The 23,266-nt window shown below is 47.3% G+C and overlaps 1 protein-coding gene across 8 annotated transcripts in view; it reads right to left on the bottom strand.

Moving 5' to 3' along the window:
- Positions 1 to 23,266, bottom strand: part of GRHL3 (grainyhead like transcription factor 3) — an 84,074-nt gene that overhangs the window by 25,997 nt on the left and 34,811 nt on the right. For 3 of the 8 annotated variants that reach the window (XM_038377594.2, XM_038377593.2, XM_038377595.2), the window contains 4 exons: positions 17,672 to 17,798; positions 3,910 to 4,096; positions 3,152 to 3,213; positions 595 to 931 (listed from right to left, as the gene is read on the bottom strand). In XM_038377594.2, coding sequence (XP_038233522.1) covers positions 595 to 931; positions 3,152 to 3,213; positions 3,910 to 4,096; positions 17,672 to 17,757 — 672 coding nt within the window. In that variant the 5' untranslated portion in view covers positions 17,758 to 17,798. Of the gene's footprint in view, positions 1 to 594; positions 932 to 3,151; positions 3,214 to 3,909; positions 4,097 to 6,779; positions 6,885 to 16,608; positions 16,709 to 17,232; positions 17,429 to 17,671; positions 17,799 to 19,159; positions 19,239 to 23,266 lie in introns of those variants that run through there. The other 5 variants (XM_043506008.1, XM_043506012.1, XM_043506009.1 and 2 more) reach the window with 5 other exon arrangements.

Raw genomic sequence — 23,266 nt, 5'->3', positions numbered from 1 at the left:
TTTGTTTCATACACCCCTCGCACACTAACACTGTGCAAATCTCCCTCCCACATATACCAGGCGTGTTACTTACTCCACTGTTTAAGTCACTACTACATTTGACCCAAAGACTCGATGGGATCTGTACCCACTTACACCAGGTCTGAATTTGGCCCTTGGTCCAAACTGGAACCGCATCCCACCTGACTGCATGGAATTTGTTCCATGTGGATGCATATTGCAGCAGGAGGTGCTGTCTCATTCATTGGCAGCTGCCTAGATGATGATGATAAGCTTTTCAACAGCAGATCTCAAAGGGCTCTACAAAGGAGGACAGTATCCCCATTTTACAGATAGAGGCACAGATAGGTGAAGGTCACCCTAGAGGTGCTGAAACTAGGGGTGCTGGGGGTGCAGCAGCACCTCCTGGCTTGAAGTGGTTTCCATCCAATAAAGGGTTTAGAGATTTCTTCAATTGCCTTCAGCACCCCCACTATATCAATGCCACTGGGTCACCCAAAAGGCCAGTAGCATAGCCAGGACTAGAACCCAGTCGCCCGAGTCCCATTCTGGTACGCTAGCCACTAGGCCACACTGCCCACAACAGCTCCTGACCTCTTGTGGGTCGTCTTTGAAAGTGCTGTCCGGCTGCCATCTCTGCTGCTGTGGCACCACGTGAATGGTCTCGAAGAGGGAGCTCAGCGAGCCGTTGTCGTACACGTCCCCCGAGGCGATGGCATAGTTCTCGGGGGAGGGCTCCAGCTTGCTGGTGCTGGGGAGGACGACTGCCGGCTTGAGGGGCGCAGGGACACCCTCTAGACTCAAGTCATTTTTCTTGGGCAGGTCGGAATATTCTTGGGTCATGGAAACGTTTTCGGCCAGGAGCTTCATGAGGTGGGCAGAGCCCTCGAAGGACGAGATCTCGGGGTCATACTCCATTCCGTGACAGTTCCTGGGGAGAAAGGATCCCATCAGAAACAGGGGCAGGAGTCACTGAGCCAGGGGCTTGCGGAGCTAGGCAAGGCAACAGAGACCTAGACCCGAGATGAAGAAGCAAGCTGTATATTGTGGTGTAGCAGATACCAGGAATCCCAGTACAGCCAGCCCATAGAGCCCTAAAACAAGGGACCCCCCCCGGGCCTCATCCCTTTGCCTGTAACTGCAATCCTGCAAGATGCAGAGTCCCCCCTCAATTCCCAATCGCGTCAAAGGCGCGCTGGGGCGCTCAGCCCCTCGCAGGATCACAGAGGTTCATAGGAAGTCAGAGGATAAGCTTTTAACAGCAATAGCTGATGCTTAGAGACAGGAATGGGAGGCAGCATTATGGTTTTAGATCAGCTCATCTCTGCTTGGAACATTAAATATTAACAGTGCAGCATGGCCAACCCCAAGCATTCAGAAATCGTGAGTCAGCTCCTACCCCGAAATCCTGAGAATGGCTTAAAAATCATGAGATTTTTAAAAAATTGTGGTTTTATTTGATTTCTGGGTTTTGAGCCTTTAGGGTTTGCATATTCAGGCACTTCGCTATAAACACCAGGGCTAGAAACTTACCTAATGTTTTAAAAAGAAAGCTGATATTCTCATACATATTCATACAACTCCAGGAGCTAGGGCTTTGAGAAATGCACCCCACATGGTGAGACTTGGGATAAAATCATGAGAGTTGGCAACACGAAAGTGAGCTAGATGGGGCAAACCTCCAAGCAGGGGAAAGAGGGACAGAGCCTGGGGATAAAACCAAGCTGAAGACTCCATCGTGCCGTTGGGCCAGAAAAGAAGACGTCTATTTTTTCTTGCAGAAGAATAAAATACAGCTACCCTAGGCTACCTAGCAAAAAGCACTTCCACCAGGCAGAATCCTGCCCCCCTCTGGGCCGCAGTCTGATATTGCCAGGCCTGCAGGCCTGGCCTAGCTGGTGGTGATAAATTATCACTCCTGTTTCCATACAGAGAAGAACACACACACCCCCATGCTAGCAACCCGCGCTCTTCTTGGCAGCCCCAGCTGTCCCCAAGGAAGCGAAGGAGAAGCAGCAGCTCCCATCCTCCTTGCTTCATGAGCTTCAATTTCAGGGATCCACTGAACACGCAATGGCTCCTCACACCTGTGTTGAGTATGTCAGTGCTCAGAGAACCAGTAAACGTCCCTGAAAATGAACTCTTCCCCTACCTCCTCTGCCAGTGAGGGGAGGGGAGTGTAACTCTTTTGCAACAGGTCAGCAGGGAGCTGGAACTCCAGCTGGAGAGCAAATATTTAAATAACAGATCTGAAATCCTGAAAGCAGCCTAAGCACCAAATCCACTTGGGGCCAGATTCTCAGCTAGTGCAGAACTCTTAGCACCACTGAAGTCAAAGGTGCACTGCTTTTCTGCAGTTCAGGGTCTGGCCCTGCATTAGCACATGCCGCTCTGTTGCCATTATTAAAAAATATAAATATACCCAGCTCCTATAGACGGATAGTACCACTGAAAATAATGCACAGAGCCTATCCGCTGGGCTGGGAGAGGAGAAATGGTGCCAGGACTTAGCCTCCAACAAGGAATAAAGTGTCATTCAATGGGCCCATTGTAGTGCAAGTGGTTCAAAAATAGTTCTGCAGAGCAGATTGCCAAGGTACACAGAGTCCAGCAAGGGGCACGGACTTCCCCGAGGCTAATGGGCCATTACTGTCTCAATGAATTCTCTAAAAATCCTCAAAGCCTACGAGGACATCAGAGGAGAACACTGGGCAAATTGGAAGCAGTTGAAACGGAAAACTCCTATCAACTCAATGAGTCCACACCACTCCGATTCCACCCCAGCAACATATAAATAGTCCCTCTGCCCTGGCCCAGTGTCACAAGGAGGGACACAAAAGAACAAATCCTTGGCTGGTGTAAGTCAGCCTAGTTCCATTGAATTCAATGGGGGCAGATTCCCCTGTTGGTGTAAATCAGCATATTTTCAGTGACTTCAATGGGGCAGATCCCCAGCTGGTGTGAATCAGCAAAGATCTATTTACGCACAATGAGGACCTGGCCGAAGGAATTTTAATGTGCGTCTCTCTGTTAATAGCTTCCACTGTTGATAGTAATGCTGTGCTTTGAAGTCTGTTTTATGCAAGCTAACAGATCCATCATGCATGCCAGCAGCAGACAGACAGCTAGAGAGAGCAGGACTTGGTCTAACCTTTTTCCCAGTTCATTGCGTCCCATCATACCAGCTGGAAGGATCCTCTTCTCCTTTGGGACCTGCAAAAGGGAAAAACAACGGATCCCTCACTGCCACAGATTTACATATGGAACACAGGAGCAAAATAAACCCCGGCTATAATAAGTGTAGTCTAGTGGCCAAGGCCCTAGACTAGGACTCAGGAGTCTCTGGTTCGCTTCCCTCCTCTCCTGAATTCGGTTCGAATTGCGTCTCATTTTCCCTTCTGTACACTAATAGCAGTGCCCCACTTCCCAAGGGAGTTGTGTGGATCCAGATGTTCACAATTGTGAGGTTCTCAGATACTTTGGTAATGGGGAGCCGTGTGAAGTACCTAAGGGCTTTGTCTACACTGGCACTTACGTTGTTAAAACTTTTGTCACTTGGGGGTGTGAAAAAACACGCTGTCGGCAGGAGCTGCACTCCTAGCAATGAAGCTACCTTCCCCCATTGGAGGTGGTTTTATTTTGCTTCCAGGATCTAGAGTGGCTACACAGCACCCCTTACAATGGTGTGGCTGATCAGCTAATTGGGGGCACTGGCAAACAGCTGATCAGGGGCTTGGGGAGGAGTTTGGGGGATGGTGGAGAGCAGCAAGCAGGGGCCTTGGGGAGGAGGCAGAGCAGGGTTGGGGCCTTGGGGAAGGGGTGGAGCAGGGGTGGAGCACCCCCGGGGAAAACGAAAAGGCGGTACGTATGAGGCTACCGGAGGGCACATGGTGCCCACTAGGAACGTACCATGTAGTAGTCATAGAGGAGGCTCAGGGCAGCCACGCTGTCTTCGTCTCCATTCACCCTCATCATGGCCTTGGTGGCAGCTGTCAGGGGGTTCTCCAGGTAGCTTTTCCAGGCTTCGTCTTCATTGGTGTAGGAGAATTTTGGGAAGTTCATGCTGTCGTTCTTCAGGAGGCACACGGACCTGAAACTGAGCCAGCGAGGTGGGGGTGAAGGCGAACAGTCACAGCAAGGACATTTCCCAGTGCTCCCTTAAACGGGCACAGAACGAACATGAGCTGAGATTCTCAAAGGAGCCACTGAAACTCAGTGGGCGCCGGATGCCTACCTACCCACAGCTTCTCGGGAAAGCCCTGAGGGACACTATCTGCAGCTATGTTTTGTGCAGTGTTAGGGCCACAGCCTGTCCTGACAGGAGCTATGAAGGAGAGCCAGGCAGGCGCCTTCTGCTTCAGCCATCCTGTCCCCAGCAGGGGAATGGCAGCACAGTGGAGCAGCCTTTGCTAACGCTCTGAAAAGGGGAGCTGCACCCCGCAGGTAGCGCATGCTGCCGCCTGGACCTCCCCACCCTGGGCACATCCTACACCTGTGGGGGGGCAGCACACAGGCCGCTTCGCACTCAGTTCCTTTTACTCAGTGCAAAAGGATAACATGACATTGCAAGCTCATAGTTCTTCACTGTTCGTGCTGCAGCAACAGGGGTCCGCGAGGAGGAGAAATGATCCCTGGGGATCCACGCCATGTGGTCCGACGGGATGAATCCAAATCCCCCTCATGGTTTCCTTACTTTGTAAACTTTCAAGTCAGTTATAACATTCTTTTTAAATCATTTTTGACATGATCGATGGAATTCCACTTCCAGAGAGGAAATTCCACCGGCCAGATTGTGCTTCCCTTATGTTCACTGAATAGTGCCCCGTCTGTGTTTTGCTCTTTCAATTTCTCCATCTCTCTAAATTCTGCCTCAATAGGCTCACAGACACACAATTACCCTGCTGTGAGATACACACCCTGGGCACCTTCCCTTTCCTCTTGCAACCCATAGTATTATTCAGTAGATCAGAGCCAAAAATGTCTAGTTGTCCCTGTGCATTCTGCTCAGCTGGGCTGTAACCACTCAGAGGGGACGGGATGAGTAGCAGACCCAACTTGCAGCACCCGCTGTGCCCAGTGGGGCATTTTACCCCACAGGATCTGTTGATCCTACCCCTGACATGCCAACAATCCACCACTCCATGGCATTACCACTGTGTTGGTTGACATTTTTCATTTAAAACATTTTTTTGTTGTTGACAAAAAATGGCTTTATATTTTAAAATCAAAATTCCACAGGAAATATCCATTTTCTATTAAATTAGGGGTAGGGGACTGAAAAAACAACCAATGCCCCACCCCCGTTTTTTTAAAATAAAACAAAACAACAAAAAAAAACAGTTTTCAGCTGCTGAGAACTGAAGCATTTTTGACTGTCGGTTTTGCAACGAAAAAGTTAGTTTATAGGAAAATTCAGCTGGAATCTCATTCTGGATGAAACTTCAGGGGAAAAAGCATTTCTCAACCAGCGCTAGTCACTGCAGGTTTGGCCCCTCTATTGGGCTCACGGGCCTTCTGTGTGTCCATAAGGAGTCCTAGGGTTTGACCTTAAGTGAGACATTGGTGGAGTCATTTTTAAACAAGTTTCCAGCTTTGTTCTCATGCCCCATCTGCACATGCAAGACCCACTGTTGCTTATTCCAGTGGTTTTCAATCTTTTGTCATCTGTGGACCCCTAGAAATTTCAAATGGAGGTGCAGAGCCCTTTGGAAATCTTAGACATAGTTCGCAGACCCTCAGGCCTCCATGGATCACAAGTTAAAAACCACTGGCTTATTCAAAGGGCTCTTGTGGTAGCCAGAGGGTGCCGTTACGCACAGGTGCAGGCTTCAGGAGACCACTTTCACAGCCCTAGGAGTGACCAACCCAGCCGGACCTGTAGGCTGGACGCAGCTCATTATTATTAACGGGTACTTTCAGCTCCCTTTGGTTCTGCAATGCAGGAGATCACATCGGTGTCCTGAGAGAACTCTTCCCCCTATAGGCCAGGTGCCCAATGGCTGTTTCTGAGAAGGCAATGGGACCTGTGGGCCTGCATCCAATGGGACCTGTGGGCCTGCATTTTGCCTGGGCTGCTTTTTGTTCCACCCTGTTTGGCAGCCCAGCTCTGGGACTGCAGGAAGAACAGGACGGGCTCAGAAGCCATGTCGGCACTAACCTCCCACTGCAGCTGCAGCAGTGGGAGCGCTCCTGGAGACGGTACACTGGCTTTTTCATCCTCAGGTCCGGAGCCTGAGTTGCGGGGACACTAAAGGCCCAGATTCTCAAAGGTATTTAAGCCCCTAATTTCTGTTGAAATCAACGAGCATTAGGTGCCTAAATGCCTCTGAGGATGTGGGCCTAACTTTCCCCCAGTGGAGCTGCGGATGTAACAATCTAGTGGTACCCAGTTTCCCCCAGAAACTGGACAGAACCATCCTGGGAGAAGGAGCTGCCTGTTCTGCTCTTGCTCTTTACTCATGTAACACGCTGGCCCCACGTGTTTCCCAATTTTTGCAGCCCCCCCACCTGTCCAGCTGCTGGTATAACGGAGATGCTGCGATTGCCCTTCATTCCCTCACCCACACCAGCTGGGCTGATGCGCTAACCTTGGTTTCACTCGGTAAGTGAAACTGCACCAGCTGTTTGGCAAGTTTCGTTGTCTCTGGCAGTTCTCACGCAGCCCTCCCTCCCCCCCAGTGCTGCTCTGCCTGTCTCTAAGGAGAGGAGCCGGGATGACTCAGATTTCACGGCTGTCTGTCGCCGGGGCTGTTCAGTCCTGTCTGGGCAGGAATCCTCACCCGTTCTCAACCCAATCTTCTCAAGGAATAACAGTCAGCAGCACAGCCTACTCTGGGGGATGAGACTCAATTCCTATCGCCTGGGATCAGCAGAAAGAAAGGCACTGTGGAAAGACGAAACAGCAGGGTGCAGAGGAGGTTAGAAAAGCACATCTGTTAAAATGAGAAATGGGTTGGGACCAGTACCCCAGATCCAAACCCTCTCACACTTTGGGAAAGCATTCTCATCTGGATCCAGACTCTGTCTCCCCTGCGCCACCATTAACGCCTGTGCAAAGGCACAGATGCTGTGCTCAAACTAGCCTGCTACAGAAAGCAGCGTGGCCACAGCAGCACGGGCTAGCCGCCCAAGGACATGCATACAACCTTGGATGAGGTTGTGCTCAAGCAACTGTGCCAAGCTACTGCAGCTACTCTACTATTTGTAGTTCACTAGCTTGAGCAGAGCTAGCACAGGTATGTTGTCTCTCAACACCAGCGTAAACATACCCAGAGCAAGAAGCAGCTAAGAAAGCCAAGGATACAGCCAGAACAAGCATGAACCTGAGAAAAGCCTAGAGAGAGCAAAAGCGCTTTTGGGTTAAGTCCTGGCTGGAAAGGGCTTGGAATTGTGAGCAAAGAAATTCTGTCCAGTTGTTTGATTCCTCCTGTGTTCAGGGTAGTAGGACTTTGTACATTCTTTGTGATTAAAAAGGACCACATCAAAAACACCTGACTCCATCATGAATTTCTCCTCTTTATGGAAACAATCCAAAGAACGCTGAATTTTGGCCAGACACTCAGGTCAAAAGGGGTAACAGTATAATCCAAAGCTGATTTTCTAACCATCGCTGATACAAAGTCAGCCTTGGATCAGAAGCCTCAGAGATCCTTCCAGCTCTAATCCTCCATTGAAAAGGCTCTGCAGTCAGAACTCGCCTGACAGTTCTGTGGATGATGCGTCAGGTGGAACAGAATCCAGCTCACTCTCCCAGCTGTGGGGGAGTCAGCAGGGTTAATTAAAATCTTGTCTACATTGCAAATGCTTTGCCCATATAGCTACACCAGCAGAGACTCCGAGTGTAGATGCAGCGCATGAGGACAGAAGGAGTAACACCCCCTCCCCAAATTAAATTAGCTATCCCCACGGAAGCACTCTTCTGTCAGCATAGTTCCACCTACACTGGGGTTTTTGCCAGCATCACTATTTTGGCTAGGGGCTGTGTTTTGCCACACCCTTGACCACTATAGCTATCTGACAAAACTCTGCAATGTACAGGGGGCCTCATATATAAAACTATGGGCTTGGGCTAGGAGAGAAGCAGATGTGTCATCCAGGGAGCAGGTGCCATTTTTAGGGTCACATTTCTGCCTTTTGGAGTGTACTCAGCTGCAATATACTATCATGCTCTGCTGCTGCGACTACAATGACTGTCCGAAGCCCTGCATCACAACCTCTGTAAATCTGCGCTCAGGAAAGAGACGAGCTTGATCCAAAAAACCCCAGATCCAAACATCCATGAACTTTGGATCCAGATCCACTCCAACTGCCACCCTCGAAGGCCCACACCCTCCCTGTTGCATTTGTCAAGCTAACGCTGAGCCCAGTGCAAACTGTCTCCTTTCTGTTTGGTAAAACAAACTTTCCTTTTACAAGCAGCTGCCTTTGTGTGGACCTCAGACTAAAAGGGATCAGCTATTGAAACAAACACATGGGACGGAGGGTGTCTCTCCGGGTGCGTGCAGAGAGCTGTCCCGGCTGAGCTATGGCGTCACGTGCAAAGCAATGCCTGATTTTTGTGCAGTCGCTTTTTTCCCAAACCGTTTAGAGTCTGCCAGCGAGAGACCCCTTGCCCCGTCCCACTCAGTGACAGCTCCATCTTCCCCCTTTTGTTTGCCGGTACTAACCCAATGCCGGCCCTCCGGCCATGAATAAACACCAGGGGCTATGCTGAGACAGGAAGATATGCCCAAAGGGGCCGAGATTGAACGAGCAGCCAAGTGGGAAAAAACCTGCATTTATTTTCCCTTCCGTTGAGTTAGAGGTTTGTTTTAAGTGTGTTTCTTCTCCCCGTTGTCTGCCTTTCTGTCTGCACCCTGGTAGCCTGTTAGAGCTGCTGCATAAACATGGGTCACGTCATATGCTCATGGCCAGGGGCGGCTCTACCAATTTTGCCGCCCTAAGCTGTCGCCACTGAATTGCCACCACTGCAACAGCAGCGGAGCTGCCGCTGAATTGCCGCCACGCTCGGAAGAGCCCAAAAGCCACCGCGGCGAAGCTGCCACCGAATTGCCGCTGCGGGACACGGACTGCCACCCCACTCTGAATGCCGCCCCAAGCACCTGCTTGGAAAGCTGGTGCCTGGAGCTGGCCCTGCTCATGGCTGCACAGTGTAAGAACAGGAACTGAGCAGCCAACGGTGAGTGTCCAAAGCTCCAGCACAGAGATCTGGGTCATTATAAAAGGCTAGCCATATGCTGGATTATTCACATTGGGGCTGCCATTCAGCCATGCTGTACCCCAGGGCCCAGACAGCCACACGACTGGCCTTTTGGCTGGAATAACCTTGCTTCTCCCATTCAAAGTTTCCAGTGCTATAGCAACATATGCCAACAAGGGGCCTGGGATGAGATCAGCATCCCAGCTTACAGAGCAGGAGGCATAAAGAGCATCGGTGAAGCACGCCTGCTTCTGGAAGCATGCAGGTTTCACCCAGCTATGAGCAAGGCCCAGCAAGCCGGGCTCCCTCATGGAGCAGAACAGCACCCTCTGAAAGGAGCAAAGTGCAGAGCTGCTGGAGACAAACCTCCGCTCTGATTTCATTCCCTGCTTGAGAGCTTTTGGATAAAATAATTATAATTAACAAATACATCTAGAGGCAAAGCTCCAATCCAGCCTTTCACCAAGCACGCAGCCACAAACACACACACATAGGCACATGTGCAAACCACAGACACACACGCAAAAAGAGACAGACTTACAACAGACGCATACAAATGAACCATGACAGTTTATCCTTGTATTTTTACAGTTGCCAAGTATGCACTTAGCACTGACGTATCACTCTCTGACACAGGGAGTTTCCTTCCCCAGCACAATCTGCTTAGAGCATGTTTCCAACTGGGGCAGGTTAGTGCAGCAATTAGAAATCCCCCCTCTGCCTCCTAGGTGCCATGTGGACTCTCATGACAAGACAAACTTTCCCTCTTGCCCCGTGTGTGTGTGGAAGGATAGCTGACCCCAGTGAAGAAGGGGCAGGCGGAAAAGGAAACGGGCAGCTGCAAAATGTGTTGTGATCTCAAGTGAAGAAACGCGAACTGTGCGAATGGGAGCAGTAGGTGCTCAGCACCTCAGAGGATGGGCCTTCAGTGGAGCAGGATCGAATAAAGGAAAGGCACAGCACACCCAGCATGCGGGAAGGAAGAGGGCAGGGCCCTGCTGCGTGGGCAGCCAAAAGGAATAAACAGGCTAGTGGGATGTGCTCCAGGTAATCCCAAACTCAGATTAGCCATAGCCTCGCTGACCCACCCATGCCTCCTTTCGCTCTAAACTCACAACAGTTTATGGGCCTGATCTTTCTCCTGGGCAGTCCCTACCTGTCTAATGTAACAGGACATCACACGCTCCCCGGCCCTGCTGGGTGTGTGTTTGTACCTCAGAATCATTTTTTCTTTTGCCCTTCTCCAGCCCATTCTCCCTCCACCCCTAGGAGCTAGCTCATTATCACAGGTAGGGAAACTGAGCCATGGGGAATTTTGTTAAGTGACTTTCCCAAGGTCACCCAACTAATCAGTGGCAGAACTGGGGCTAGAACCCAGGAGTCCTGATTCTTAGTCCTACCAGACATTTGCTGTTTTTCTTGCACGGGAAGAGCTATATAGAGCGATTCCATAACCTAGTAACAGAGCTGCAGGCACATCTTACTTGCTAACTGCTAATCATTACTGAGGTCTCCATACACAGTACCAGCAGCAAGCCACCAAGTTACCATCTGATCCGAGTCAATGCAACAAAACTGTGCATGTTCTTTAAATCCCTTTTGAAAAGATCTAATCTGAGTCCACCAAACAAGCTCTCTGGTTCGTTAACATTTCTGCCAAATACCTGTGCCTCATTTTAATTAATTAATTATAACATCTTACTATTTGATACTAAACACCACCTCATCCCATGTGCTAAGGACATTTTCTTGTATCCAGTTGTTACTAGAAGATATTTCATAAATAATTCTATTTAAAAAAGAACCCTACAAATCCATAGAAATAAAGCGTCAATGAAATAAGACAGAGTCCAGGACATTAAACCAAGGAAATAGCTTACAGTTAAGGAATTAAGGCTGAGGTTTCCAAAAGTGACCAGTGATTTTGTATGCCTGTTTTTCAGTGGCTGAACTGATGTTTGTAAGAACCTAATTTTCAGAAGGGGCTGAGCACCCATCCTTGGAAAATAAGGTTCCTTTAAGATACCTCTAATTGGGCACCCAAGATCAGTAGGCACTTTTGAAAATCTAAGTTTGAACCTCTGCTGACAGTCTCTCTGTTACTCATTCATTATAGACAGATAAATATACAACCATGAAGGATGGATTGAGAGACAGAGAGATCCCCATGTTAATATACACACATATTCTGTATTACCAACTCCAAGCATTCAAAAATCGCGAGAACCCTACCAAATCACAAGATTGGCTTAAAAATCACGAGATTTTAAAAATATGGAGTTCTGAGTGCTTTTTATAGGCACTCTCATTTTGGAGCATTTAGGCATCACATTCTCAAACTTATCTCTGCAACCAGGAGGGCTAGAAGCTTACTTCTTTTTTAAATGAAAACAGATTCTCACATATTCACCTGACTCCAGGAACTGGGGCTTTAAGAGGAAAAAAACCCACCAAATATATTCTCACAATAATAATAATAATCATGAGAATTGGCACAAGTGGATTCACAATTTTTCATGCAAAAGTGAATGTTTTTGACAGCTCTTCAGATGACCTGGGTTTAATCCAGTAATTAATTAATTAATTAATTATATTGTGATAGCTGACAGAGATCAAGGCCCCATTCTGTTCTATTCAGGTTCCTATTCCACTCTCATCACCATAGAATTCAAGGACTTTGAGTGACATGACCAGCTCCTGAAATCAGGTAAATTTGTGAGAATCTCAGCTTTCATTTTAAAGAAGTACAGTACTAAGAATAGCAAAGGCACAGAGAGGCTAAGTGTCTTGTCCAGGGTCACACAGAAAGTCTGTGGCAGACCAGGAACTTGAACCCGTGTGTGTGTGTGTGTGTGTGTGTGTGTGTGTGTGTGTGTGTGTGTGTGTGTGTGTGTGTGTGTGAGAGAGAGAGAGAGAGAGAGACACACACACACACACACACACACACACCCCCAATTACCCATGTATCTTTCTTTTTCCTCCCTCCTTCCTTCCTTCACTTCCTATTTTTACTTCCTCTCTGGACGCCAGCTTTCCCCTCTTTCCTGTATTTCCTTTTCCTTCCTCCACCTTCAGTTCTCTCTCCAACCCCTCTCTTTTTTCTCCTCAGAGATAAGTTGCACTTTGGCCTGGCTCGCGCTACCATCATCCATTCCTGAATGGCCTTTTCCAGAAGCCCAACTGGTAGTTGGTAAGGTTTCCCAAAGCAGCCCACACACGCTGGGGCACAAGGATCTCCCATGAGCAGGTCTCCCCCATGCTGGGAAAAACTTTCTTCATTTAATCAATGCATGTCATGATATTTTTCAAATAATGTATCTGTGGAACGAAAAAGATTCACCCAGTTCTAGGTGTAACACAATTAAACAACCCGTTTCCTGGAGACAGGGCATCATGGATGCCAAAGACAGAACAAGGACAATGAACAAGAGTTTGGCCACTAACAATATGTCAACCAGTGTCATCTCAGTGTTTCTTTGTGCTCCCCTGCCTGTCTGTACACCCTGTTGTCTCTGGTCTTATACTGAGATTGTATAAGGGACCATCTGTTTGCTGCATGTTTATACAGCACCTAGCACAATGGTGTCCTGATCCATAACTGGAACTCTAAGGCACTAGCATGATACAAATAAGTAACAATAATAATCAAACAATGGAGCTTAACCTCTGAGCCCACTGAGAATCATGCATTGGAGATAGAGTTTTAGCCAGAATTTAATCACTGACTAAGTCAAATGGGGGAATATTTTTTCAATTGTTTACCATGAGCATAATTGTCCTTGAGTGTTAAGTATCTGATCCTGGAATGAGCACCATACAAATTAACAGAACTTAAGCACAGGCTTAAGTGTGATGTTGGATCAGGTCCAAGTGCAGAATATACATTTTAGCGCTTTTTGGATGATCGTTTTGATGATGATCAAAATTCCAAAGAGTGGCTCTCACAATACAGAACCAGAGCCTCAGCTGGTGTAAATAATCTTAGCTCTGTTCACTGCACTGGAGCTATGCTGATTTATGCCAGTTGGAAACCTGCTCCAGAATATATAAAAAGAAAAAAGAAAAGGAGTACTTGTGGCACCTTAGAGACTAACAAATTTATTAGAGCATAAGCTTTCGTGAGCTACAGCTCACTTCATCGGATGCATTAAGGTGCCACAAGTACTCCTTTTCTTTTTGCGAATACAGACTAACACGGCTGCTACTCTGAAACCAGAATATATAAAGAGAGACTGTGTAAATGTCGATTGAACATTGCTCTGACTCTAGGGTTTACTCGGAATGATTCCATTTCCTTTAATGTGCATTGTGTTGCAGTTATTTGGGTTTTTAATTTACAAATCTCTCGCAACATCATTTTATAAAAACAAAACCCATGGCTTGCTTGAAAATATACATTGCTGCCAGTACGGTTAGCCCTTCTTGGCTTTACAGCCAGGATTTAATAAAGGGCTTTAACTTTTCATTCACCAGGAGCATAACTCAAGTTTTAATAACACACCTTGTGCATGACAAAAATTTGCTTCTGGCAATCATGGTTTCGACCACAAAACCACAGCTGGGAGTAGCTCTTGGTTAACTCTTTCAAAGCCACATGCTGCAGCGGGGCCATGTTATACACCTGCTCCACAGACACAGCTGGGTACGTTAAGATGTTCTTTATATAATCATATGCGAAAAGGCTCACCGCCCTTGCCAAACTGGCCCCTTTCCAGCCCTTCTTTGTGCTGAAAATTGCTATGAAGAAAGAGGGTGTCCTTGTCATTTTGGGCCAGATCTTCAATTGGAGTATAGCTCCACTGGGAGTTTTTCACCTTCCTCTGCAGCATGGGGCATGGGTCACCTGCAGGTTTAAACTGGTGTAATGATGGATTCTCTGGAACATGACATCTTTAAAATCACAATTTGAGGACGTCAGTAACTCAGCCAGAGGTGAGGGGTCTGTTACAGGAATTGGGGGGGAGGTTCTGTGCCCTGTGATGTGCAGGAGGTTAAGACTAGATGATCATGATGGTCCCTTCTGGCTTTAGAGTCTATGAGTCAATAGAGCTGTGCTGATTTACACCAGCTCAGAATGTGGCCCTTCCACTCTGTCTTTGAACAGTGTGCCACAGGCATGTGGTGATGGGGAAAGGATGCACACCGGAAAGGACCATGTGAAAGAGCTTGACTCTTGCTAGCTGGACTCACCCCTATCCACTTCAGAACTGGGCTGTCACCCTCTAAATGCTTGGTCCTGAGATGCCAAGAGCCTTGACCTCCATGGAGTTACACCATGGATGAATGGTTTCAGAGTAGCAGCTGTGTTAGTCTGCATCCACTAAAAAGAAAAGGCGGACTTGTGGCACCTTAGAGACTAAAATTTATTTGAGCATAAGCTTTCGTGAGCTACAGCTCACTTCATCGGATGCATTCAGTGGAAAATACACAGGGATGAATGTGGCCCAATGGGATTAACCCATTGTTAAGAAGTTCACCCTCTATAGCAAATCTTCCACAGGTTCCTCTCATTCAGTGACCCAGCTTTCTCCTATCGCTTGTGGCAGAGCCAGAAGCCAAAGGCTGTCTGAGAACGTTTCATGGATGACTTTGATGTCACGCTGTTCCCATCTCCCTTATCTCCCCCTGCATGGCCCCGGGGTATTTTCAGCTCCAGGTACTCCAGGCCCATTGTCCTCTTAAATTGTTTCTCTCTAGAGTCGCCTGCAATTATTGGCTCCCCGTGCCCACATGCAGTGCAGGACAGGACATCAGCACACTCGGTCTTGAAACTGTAGTCTCCAACTGCCTGAGCTCTTGAGCCAAACTTTGTGGCAGCTGTGGGCTAACAAATGAAGCTGAAGTCTCCCAAGGTCTGGAAAACTATCCACAAGCTTAAGCAGTGGGAAAGGTTTCAGTTCACATGTATTCAGTTAGTGGCTGGGGGCCTTTTACCTGATCTGGAGGCAACTAGAAAAGCAACAAACAAGAGATGGAGACCAGATAGCAACCTCCGCATTTTTATCAATCACAAAGGAGATGCAGCTCTCACCAATTCCCTTTGTTTCATCTGAAGGACATGGGGGTGCGGGGAGAACAGTCCCGTTAGTAAGAGCGGGGTCAAGCAACCATCTAATTCACTAGGTAACATAATCCCACTGCTCCATAATCAGTAGAAAAATCTAATAAATCTAATTCTGCGTGGGTGTATCACTCACACACACACACACACACACACACACACACACACAATATAGTATTTAGGGAATAAGCCATATGACCAGACTCCTAGCTAAATAAAAATCAAAACAACTTTAAATTACCCAAATTGTTCAAAAGGGGAAAAATTAAGACATTTCTATTCTTTACTCAGGCCTGTAACAATATGTGTGCGCGTGCACATATAATAATAATTAGCAGTTCACATCTGCACTGTCCTTTACAATCATTAACAAATTAATTCCCAATACCTGTGGGAGGCAGGACAATCTGTGTGTGTGTAAAATTATACACATTTTTAAAATGCACATTTTCAAAGCTCCGTATATACCCTCTCTATATATTACATTCTAGATATACACACATGCGCGCACATACACAAAAGTGTGTATATCTATATCTCCTCTTTGACTTTCAGTTGGACTATCCATTTGTTTAAGGGAAGCAGGATTTGGTCTCCTACTTATCCCATTCCCCTATATCAGTCCTATCTCTACCATATAATTTCTTACCAATGGGCCCATTAATTATAAAACTCATCCTTTGCCTACAGTGTGATGGTCCCTTGGGTGTTGGTCCGTGTGCTACTCAAAATGCATATGAACAGTACAAAGTATTTTGAATCCCAAACATTTAAGAGTTCCCAAGTTTTGGAGGAACAGGTACTTGTCCATGAAAAACTGCATTACAATATACTTGTCTTAATACTTTCCCCCCCCAAATCAAAATAAATGGGTTCACATCCATTTCTAAGGCCTTGATAAAATCTATTTAGTTAGAAGAACCGAGAAACTTTTCCAGAACGGATTACTGATTTATTTGGGGTACCTTCTAATTGAAAAAACTCCATCAATTGTATGATATGTTGGATTTTTTTTTTTTGTTTCAGGGCAAGAGGAGAGGAATTTCTGAGGTGAATCCTTGCATGTCAAATTTCTGTCTGGGGGAAAATTTATCATCATAATTTTAAATTGCCTTTTTTTTTTAAATGGTAGTAATCACCGACTCATAACAAGAGCAGCACTGGGTTACTGTAGAATAGTAAGATTGAGAAAAAGCCCTGTTTCACTTTTTTAGCTTCATTTATAACTAGCTAGACAGGCAGATTAAACCTGTGGAGTCTAATTCATTCAGACCAGAAGTACTTAAATCCTGCCTCAGATGAAATACTTAGGGGATTAGTTAAATAAAATAAAAAATGATCTACTTACTCTAGTTCATTAGACATGTTTCCCCAGGTTTCCAAATCTTTGCAGACAGCAAATTCTAAGGACTTCTCTCTTCTAGTACCTGCTAACTACAGACATGGCCTGTGAAGTGAAGTGTTTGATTTATGTTGAGGTTTTTGTGTACAGGTATTTTGCTGACAGGTAGGCTCCCCAGAGTTCAGCCACTGATTGGCTGATGAGACAGGTGCCATGGGACAGGTACACCTTAAACAGGTGCAGCTGTTAACTCTTTATGTGCTGAACCAGATAGGAATGTGGAGCCTGGCTGAGATGAGGAATCTATCAGTTTCTAAAGAGGAGGGGAGAAGGAAGGAGGAAAAACCCTCCAGGGGAAAAGTATGACAAAAGTAGGAGTGGATTCATTTATTCATTGATGTGATAATTAGTTTCACGCTCACGTTCAGTATCGGGAATGCATTTCATACGCTGCAACACCAACCCAGAGCATCAGTCTTTCTCATGAAGCCAGGGACTGATTTGCTCTTTGCTGTGTTTATTTGGAAGCACCCAGATACACACACACACACACACACACACACACACACACTCTAAATTAAGCTTCATATTTTTCTGTCAATTTTTGAACAAGACAATCATTGTACTTACACATTAACCCTTGGCTCCCCTTTCTTCGCCTCCTCTAGTCATCCTTCCCATAAGGTGACTGGTGTTTTTTTCCTCTTCAATGAACCTCTTTTAGAAATGTTACTTTACTAGGTGTCAGCACCCCTCTGCAGCACATTGCCTCCAACTTCAGAATGCACCAGATCAGGGGATCCTTCTATTGACTTTGCTGGGCACGCTAGGGAACAAGAGTTCTGCAATAACCTTTCCACATACTGTTCTTGTACTGCTGTCCTGTTTTCTGAACTAATAATGACAGCATTACTCCAGCGCACACAGGAAGGCAAAGGGTAGCCCAGGCATAATGCCGCTTTACCACAATCTGAAAGGGTTTCCCTGGCAATAGCTCTGTAGCAACTTGGTTGTAAACAGCCAAAAGGTTTATGCAATAAAAGAAAATCATTGAGGATTCAAGCGTTACCATTCTCGCTGGATAGTTTCTGTCATCCGTGTTGCAAGGAGCAGGCAACGGATGGGCTCGGTGCGTGACTCATTTTGGTTGGGCATGGAAGGCAGGCGAGGATTCCAGGAGACGTGTTGGTGCAAGCCTGAAAAAGAAAAAGAAAGAAGGAAAAAATGTTTCAGGTCTCCCTTTCTCACTCCATCCTGCCTGTTTATCAGCCCGCATCAGCAGGTGAATAAAACAAGGGAGTAAGATTGGTTGTGTGTGTGCGGGGAGGGGGCAGAAGGGGCTCAAGACTCCCACTAGGTGCAGAGGACAATGCCTGTTCTGATCCTCCTAGCCTTTGCTCACACTCATCCTGGAGTTCAGCAGCCGTTGGTGTGTAGGGACTTTCAGGATCTAGGCCTGAACTAGCCATTATCTATTGCCTTCCATTTCATTGTAAAAGCTCCTACCTGCCACAGACCTTGAATGTGAATGAAAGGGGGACAGCCTAGTGAATGAAAGATGGGGGAGCCTAGAGCACCAGCTGTAAGAGTAAGTTTGTGGGCCAGTGCTTGGGAACCACCATAACAGAGGATGACCCACCATTCAACCAACATGATGGTCCTTAGTGAGATGAGTAGGTGCTGAAATGTCTGGGTATCCCCTGGCTCCTGAACATAATTTGGTAACCTGCCCCGCCCAGGGAAGGGGTGCAATGTCCAAAGGGTAATCCCCATTTTATCACGGCCTTGAATCGGGCCCAGGATTGGTGTCCAGCACCACTGGGGAGAATTCGAGGAGATCAAAAGAGGAGAGGGGAAAAGAAAAACATGTCTCCTAACTGACCCATGGACAGCAGCAGCAAAGCTGGACTGGTGGCATTGTCCAATCAAATGTTTTCTGATTGGGACTCCAAATACAGAAATAATATTGTCCAATGATCAGTGCTGAGATCCTGGGCCGTTTTCCTTCATCCAGACCCGCTTAAAGCCAGTAATGGTACAATTTACATGCAAAACCAGACTGGGGTGCAGTGTGGGGGGGTGTTTCTCAGGTCACAGGAAGCCCCAAGAGCAGTACTGACTGGTCAGAGGATTTGTCAACCTCTTTCTGGGCTTGCTAGAGAGAAGGACCCATTAGGTGCTGGAGCTGGAGCAGCAGCATTGGCAGTGGGAGAGAGCAGACGCTGCTAAGGGAATTGGCTGGAGATCTGGCTGCAGATGGCAGCCTCTGGCCAGAGCTTTGTGCCAAAAGACTGGCCAGATAGAGAGAGAGAGAGTGCAGAGGAAGCTGGGAATGTGGAGTGGTGACACTCGGTCAACAGGGGAATGGGCTCTACGTAGGTTATACCTGCACATGGATGCCAGATTCTGGGTTGCTTACTCCCATCCATTGTTTTATTGCCAGGGTGGCATGAAGCCATGAGACATCAGCCATGACAAGGTCAAGGCTGTCTCTGCAGGAGGAGGCAATGATATAAGTACCGGTGTGGATCCAGGCCACCAAGTTCATCTGACTTACCGATCTTGGGGTCAGGCTTGGAGCACTGCTTGAGATGCTGGTGTGCAGAACATGCACTGGGAACTTCTTGTTGCCTCTGCTCCAGAAACTGAGGCAGTGTGGTTATGCTTACACAGCAAGTAAGTGGCAGAGCTGGGAACAGAACCCAGAACTCCTGATTTTAAGCACTGCCCCCTTTTCTAACTGCTTGATCCCCAGAATTAGTTTATATATTAGAAAAGAGGAAGAGTTTATATGCAATAAGACCACCTAGCTCTTAGATAAAACTTTGCATCAGTAGATCTCAAAGTGCCTTACAAAGCAGGTCAGTATCATTAGCTCCATTTTACAGGTAAGGTCATGAAAGGTGACATGACTTGCCCACGGTCATCCACCAGCAAAGCTAAGGACTAGAACCAAGCTCTTCTGAAGCCCAATCCAGAGCACTAGACACCACTATCTATAGAAGGGGAGCACAGTCAGAACTGTGCTACTCCAAGGCACACACTAGCTGCTGACAGAGGTGAGACCACCCCTGCCCCACCTTTTTCGTGATTTTGGGCACCGTGCCCTATTTGTGCTAATGTATGTTTTAAGGCAACCAGAGGCCTCCAGGCCTGGGCGCTTAGACTATGATTTCAGTATTTTTAATTATTATTTTCTCTCTTTTTCATTCCCACTCCACCCTCCAGGAGTATCGGGCAGCAGGGTGGGTTAGAAGAGAAAGACCAAGAGACACATACCCTATGCACACAGCCCTCCCACTTCCCCTTCCACTCCCCTACTAAATACACCTTGGAACAAAAGCCCTTTATGATACTCTAAAAATAAAGCTTGCAGCACAGTCAAGATAAACTGCAGAACTTTCCGTGCCCAGATTTCCAAGAGCTCTGAAGTTAGAGGGTGAGATTTTGCTCGCAGTTGTGTCCCCTCTAAGATAAAGGAGTTAGCACTTGGGTTTGTGTCGCTCAGTCCACTGGAACCCTCTGGGGTTGGATTCTGGTCTCGCCCCTCGTCGCTGGAAGCCAGGAGTGGCTCCGCTGAAGTCAGTGGTGATACGCTGGGGCAGTGGAGTGACAGAGATCGGAACCGGGCTTCTGGTGTCTGCTCACATTGGATGTAATTGGAAAGCTTCTTGAGAGGCAGCCTGGCCCAGGAGACAGGGCCACAGAGTGAGGAGGCCTGGGTTTTAGTTCTCTCTCTGTGCTTCTGTTTCCCCACCCACTTCTTGTCTACACAGATTGTCCCCCCAAGTGACACTAATACCAGATTTCTGTGCATGGTCCCTTGTATCACCCCAAGTTTGTTAGAGAAATTAATTTAAAATAATTGCACCAGATGCATTAATATGCGAGTATTCTCTTTCTAATAAGGCTTCTGAAGACCAACCCAACTTTGGACACTGTCATAAATGCCCTTCTCCCAACCTAGTCCTCTCTTTTTGCTAAATTGATTGGGATTATTTTTAAATGGCTTCATACTGTTCTACCTGGGTGGGGGCATACTGCGCATGTCACCTCTCCAATTAATCTCCGAGGGATGGGGGAGATTCTTCTTGAATGAACGGGGGAGGAGGGGCACTATTATCTTTCCATCTGCAGGACATCAGGCGTTTCCTACTGAAAGCTGTCAATTATCCATTCTAATAGCTCTGGGACATGCCTGCATTTTCAGCTGCACTCAACCAAAGGTTATTAAAACACTCCAACAATTAATAAAGTGTACGAGGAAGTAGCCTGAACTAAGTTGGAGCCAGTTGTCCTACGCCAAGCTGAGGGCTGGCTGCTTCAGCTGCTTTCCCAGCACTCAAATGGCTTTTGTTATAAGCCACAGCACCAGAAATCTTTGGGTCCAAACCAGATGTGCCAGTATGGGTAAAACTCCCACTGGTACATTCGGGAACTTTGCATGAAGAAGGACAAGTGAAATCTGAGCATGGACTATCGTAGATTGTAAGGAGACGACTGTCTTTTGGTTCTGTGATTGTACAGGACCTAACACAATGGGGCCCTGCTCCAGGATGGGGTGGCTAAGCACTATTGTAATATCCTAGGTGGTAGAGGCCAGTCGGTGGGACTATAACACACTCACCAAGGAGTTATGCTCCTGTAGCACAAATAATTGCACAGACTACAAACATACAAATACATCATCATGAGGAGCTCAGCATTTGGCCCTCTGATTTTCAAATTTCCTTCCTTCTCTCTTTCCAAATGACCCTTTGCCACTGGTTGTTTTTCAAAAAGAAAAGGAGTACTTGTGGCACCTTAGAGACTAACAAATTTATTAGAGCATAAGCTTTCGTGAGCTACAGCTCACTTCATCGGATGATTTTGCGAATACAGACTAACACGGCTGCTACTCTGAAACCTGGTTGTTTTTCAGTTACTCAGACATTCCTAACAGCAGGATACCCAGGAGGTGAGCTGGGTCTGCCAGACCCTAGCATCAACAAACAAGTGACCCTCTCCTCAAGTGGCTTTTTAATAGAGACGGGGCCCTGTTTGTTATTATCTGTTGTAGCCTGGGGGGCTGTAGGAAAATTCCTGTTGCTTTCAGCTAGTTCTACCAGTTTTTACCTGGTAACAGATTTGGGTTGTAAACAACTGACCCAACTGTCTCGGGGGCAGCCACTTTCAGCTTAAATAAACAAACAAACCTGACCTCCCGACTTGTTCTCCCCCAGAATTGCCAGCTTTAGTTTAAGACATCAGCCTCAATCATTATCAGTTATAAAGTAACCTTAGTGCTGGGGAAAGGTGTCCAGTGGACAGCCCTGGAGACCGAAGGCCTATTTATCCACAACAGTATGGGCAAAGTCCCTTGTACCTCCAGACCTGGAGAATCACTGCGCTCAGTCTCTCCATGACCATCCGATACTTAGCCTCTGTCCCATGCCATCTAGACATTTAAGAGCCAGCAGTCATGCCAACCATTTACCCAGCTCCCCTCAGCCAGAACTCAACTAAAGCAAACCCACCCAGTGGAGCCTGGGTCCCAGGCTGGGGAGGAGTGAGTTGGCTTGAGGGCTGGTGGAGAAGCTCTAGGCTTCAGCCTGGGAGGTCAGCCTAGGCCACAAGGCCCAAACCTCCAGCGAGGTTTCATGACGTGTACGTGGAGGCAAGTAGGTTGGAGCCAAAGTTGACTTTGCTCATCGCTGTGTCTGGAAATTGGTCTCAAAGCCCCAAATGAATTTCAGTTAGTCTCCTAGCAGCGATGTTATCTTATGCCCATGTAACAAGCTGGTGTGTGTGTTTTACTGGTCCCTTGCTTGCCTGATCCACAGAGGACGAGCTGGTTACCGTCCCAGTGGGTAGGGTTGTGTATCTTTAGCTCAAACTGCAGCAGCTCATGCATTCAGCTTGGGAGGTCCCCAGTTCAATCCCTGGTGTGTCAGCCAAGACAGTAGTGGTCACAACCCCCCACATGGTACCCCTCCTTTCTCTTCCATCAGCTGGATGTCCTGTGTTTGCAGGTCTAAGCAGAGAGACAATTTTCCTCCTTTCAGAGTAGCAGCCGTGTTAGTCTGTATTCGCAAAAAGAAAAGGAGTACTTGTGGCACCTTAGAGACTAACAAATTTATTAGAGCATAAGCTTTCGTGAGCTTCGAAGTGGAGGTGACGAATTTTCTCCCAGTAGTTACTGACCCAGAAGAGGCTGCTGCCAGTAGCTGCAATGGAACAAGGGGCTCAGGGACTAGCTGGGCCTGTTATTTTGTGGTAGCTTGCTCTTGTGCCTGGAAAAGCTTTTGTTTAAAAAAGAAAGGCCCTGTCCAAATGTAAAATCAGTCGTTGGTCCTGACTGTCTTCACCACTATCCCATCCCAACCGGAGTTTCAAAAGGCCTGATTCGTCTGTTCTGTAACAACTTTGAAGGCAACGGAAAGTTGCGCCAGGGATGAATTTGGCCCCATATGTGCAGTGCCTTCGGACTGGCTCGCCATTCATCACTAATCTGGCCCTTCAGCTGCAGAGATACAGGCTTAGCTGTCCTACTGCTGCTCAGCCTAAAATTACTTCTATCAGCAGTTAAGATGGGCCTCAGCGGCAAAGTTTGGGGTCCAGTCCCAACTTTCCCAGAGCGCGAGGGTGTTCAGTTCAGCCAGTTCCAGAGATGCTGCCAGCTACA

The sequence above is a fragment of the Dermochelys coriacea genome, chromosome 19 (assembly GCF_009764565.3).
Source record: "Dermochelys coriacea isolate rDerCor1 chromosome 19, rDerCor1.pri.v4, whole genome shotgun sequence".
NCBI classification, from domain to species: Eukaryota; Metazoa; Chordata; order Testudines; family Dermochelyidae; genus Dermochelys; species Dermochelys coriacea.
The sequence above is the reverse complement of the archived record's forward strand: the minus strand, read 5'-3'. Positions and strand labels throughout refer to the sequence as shown.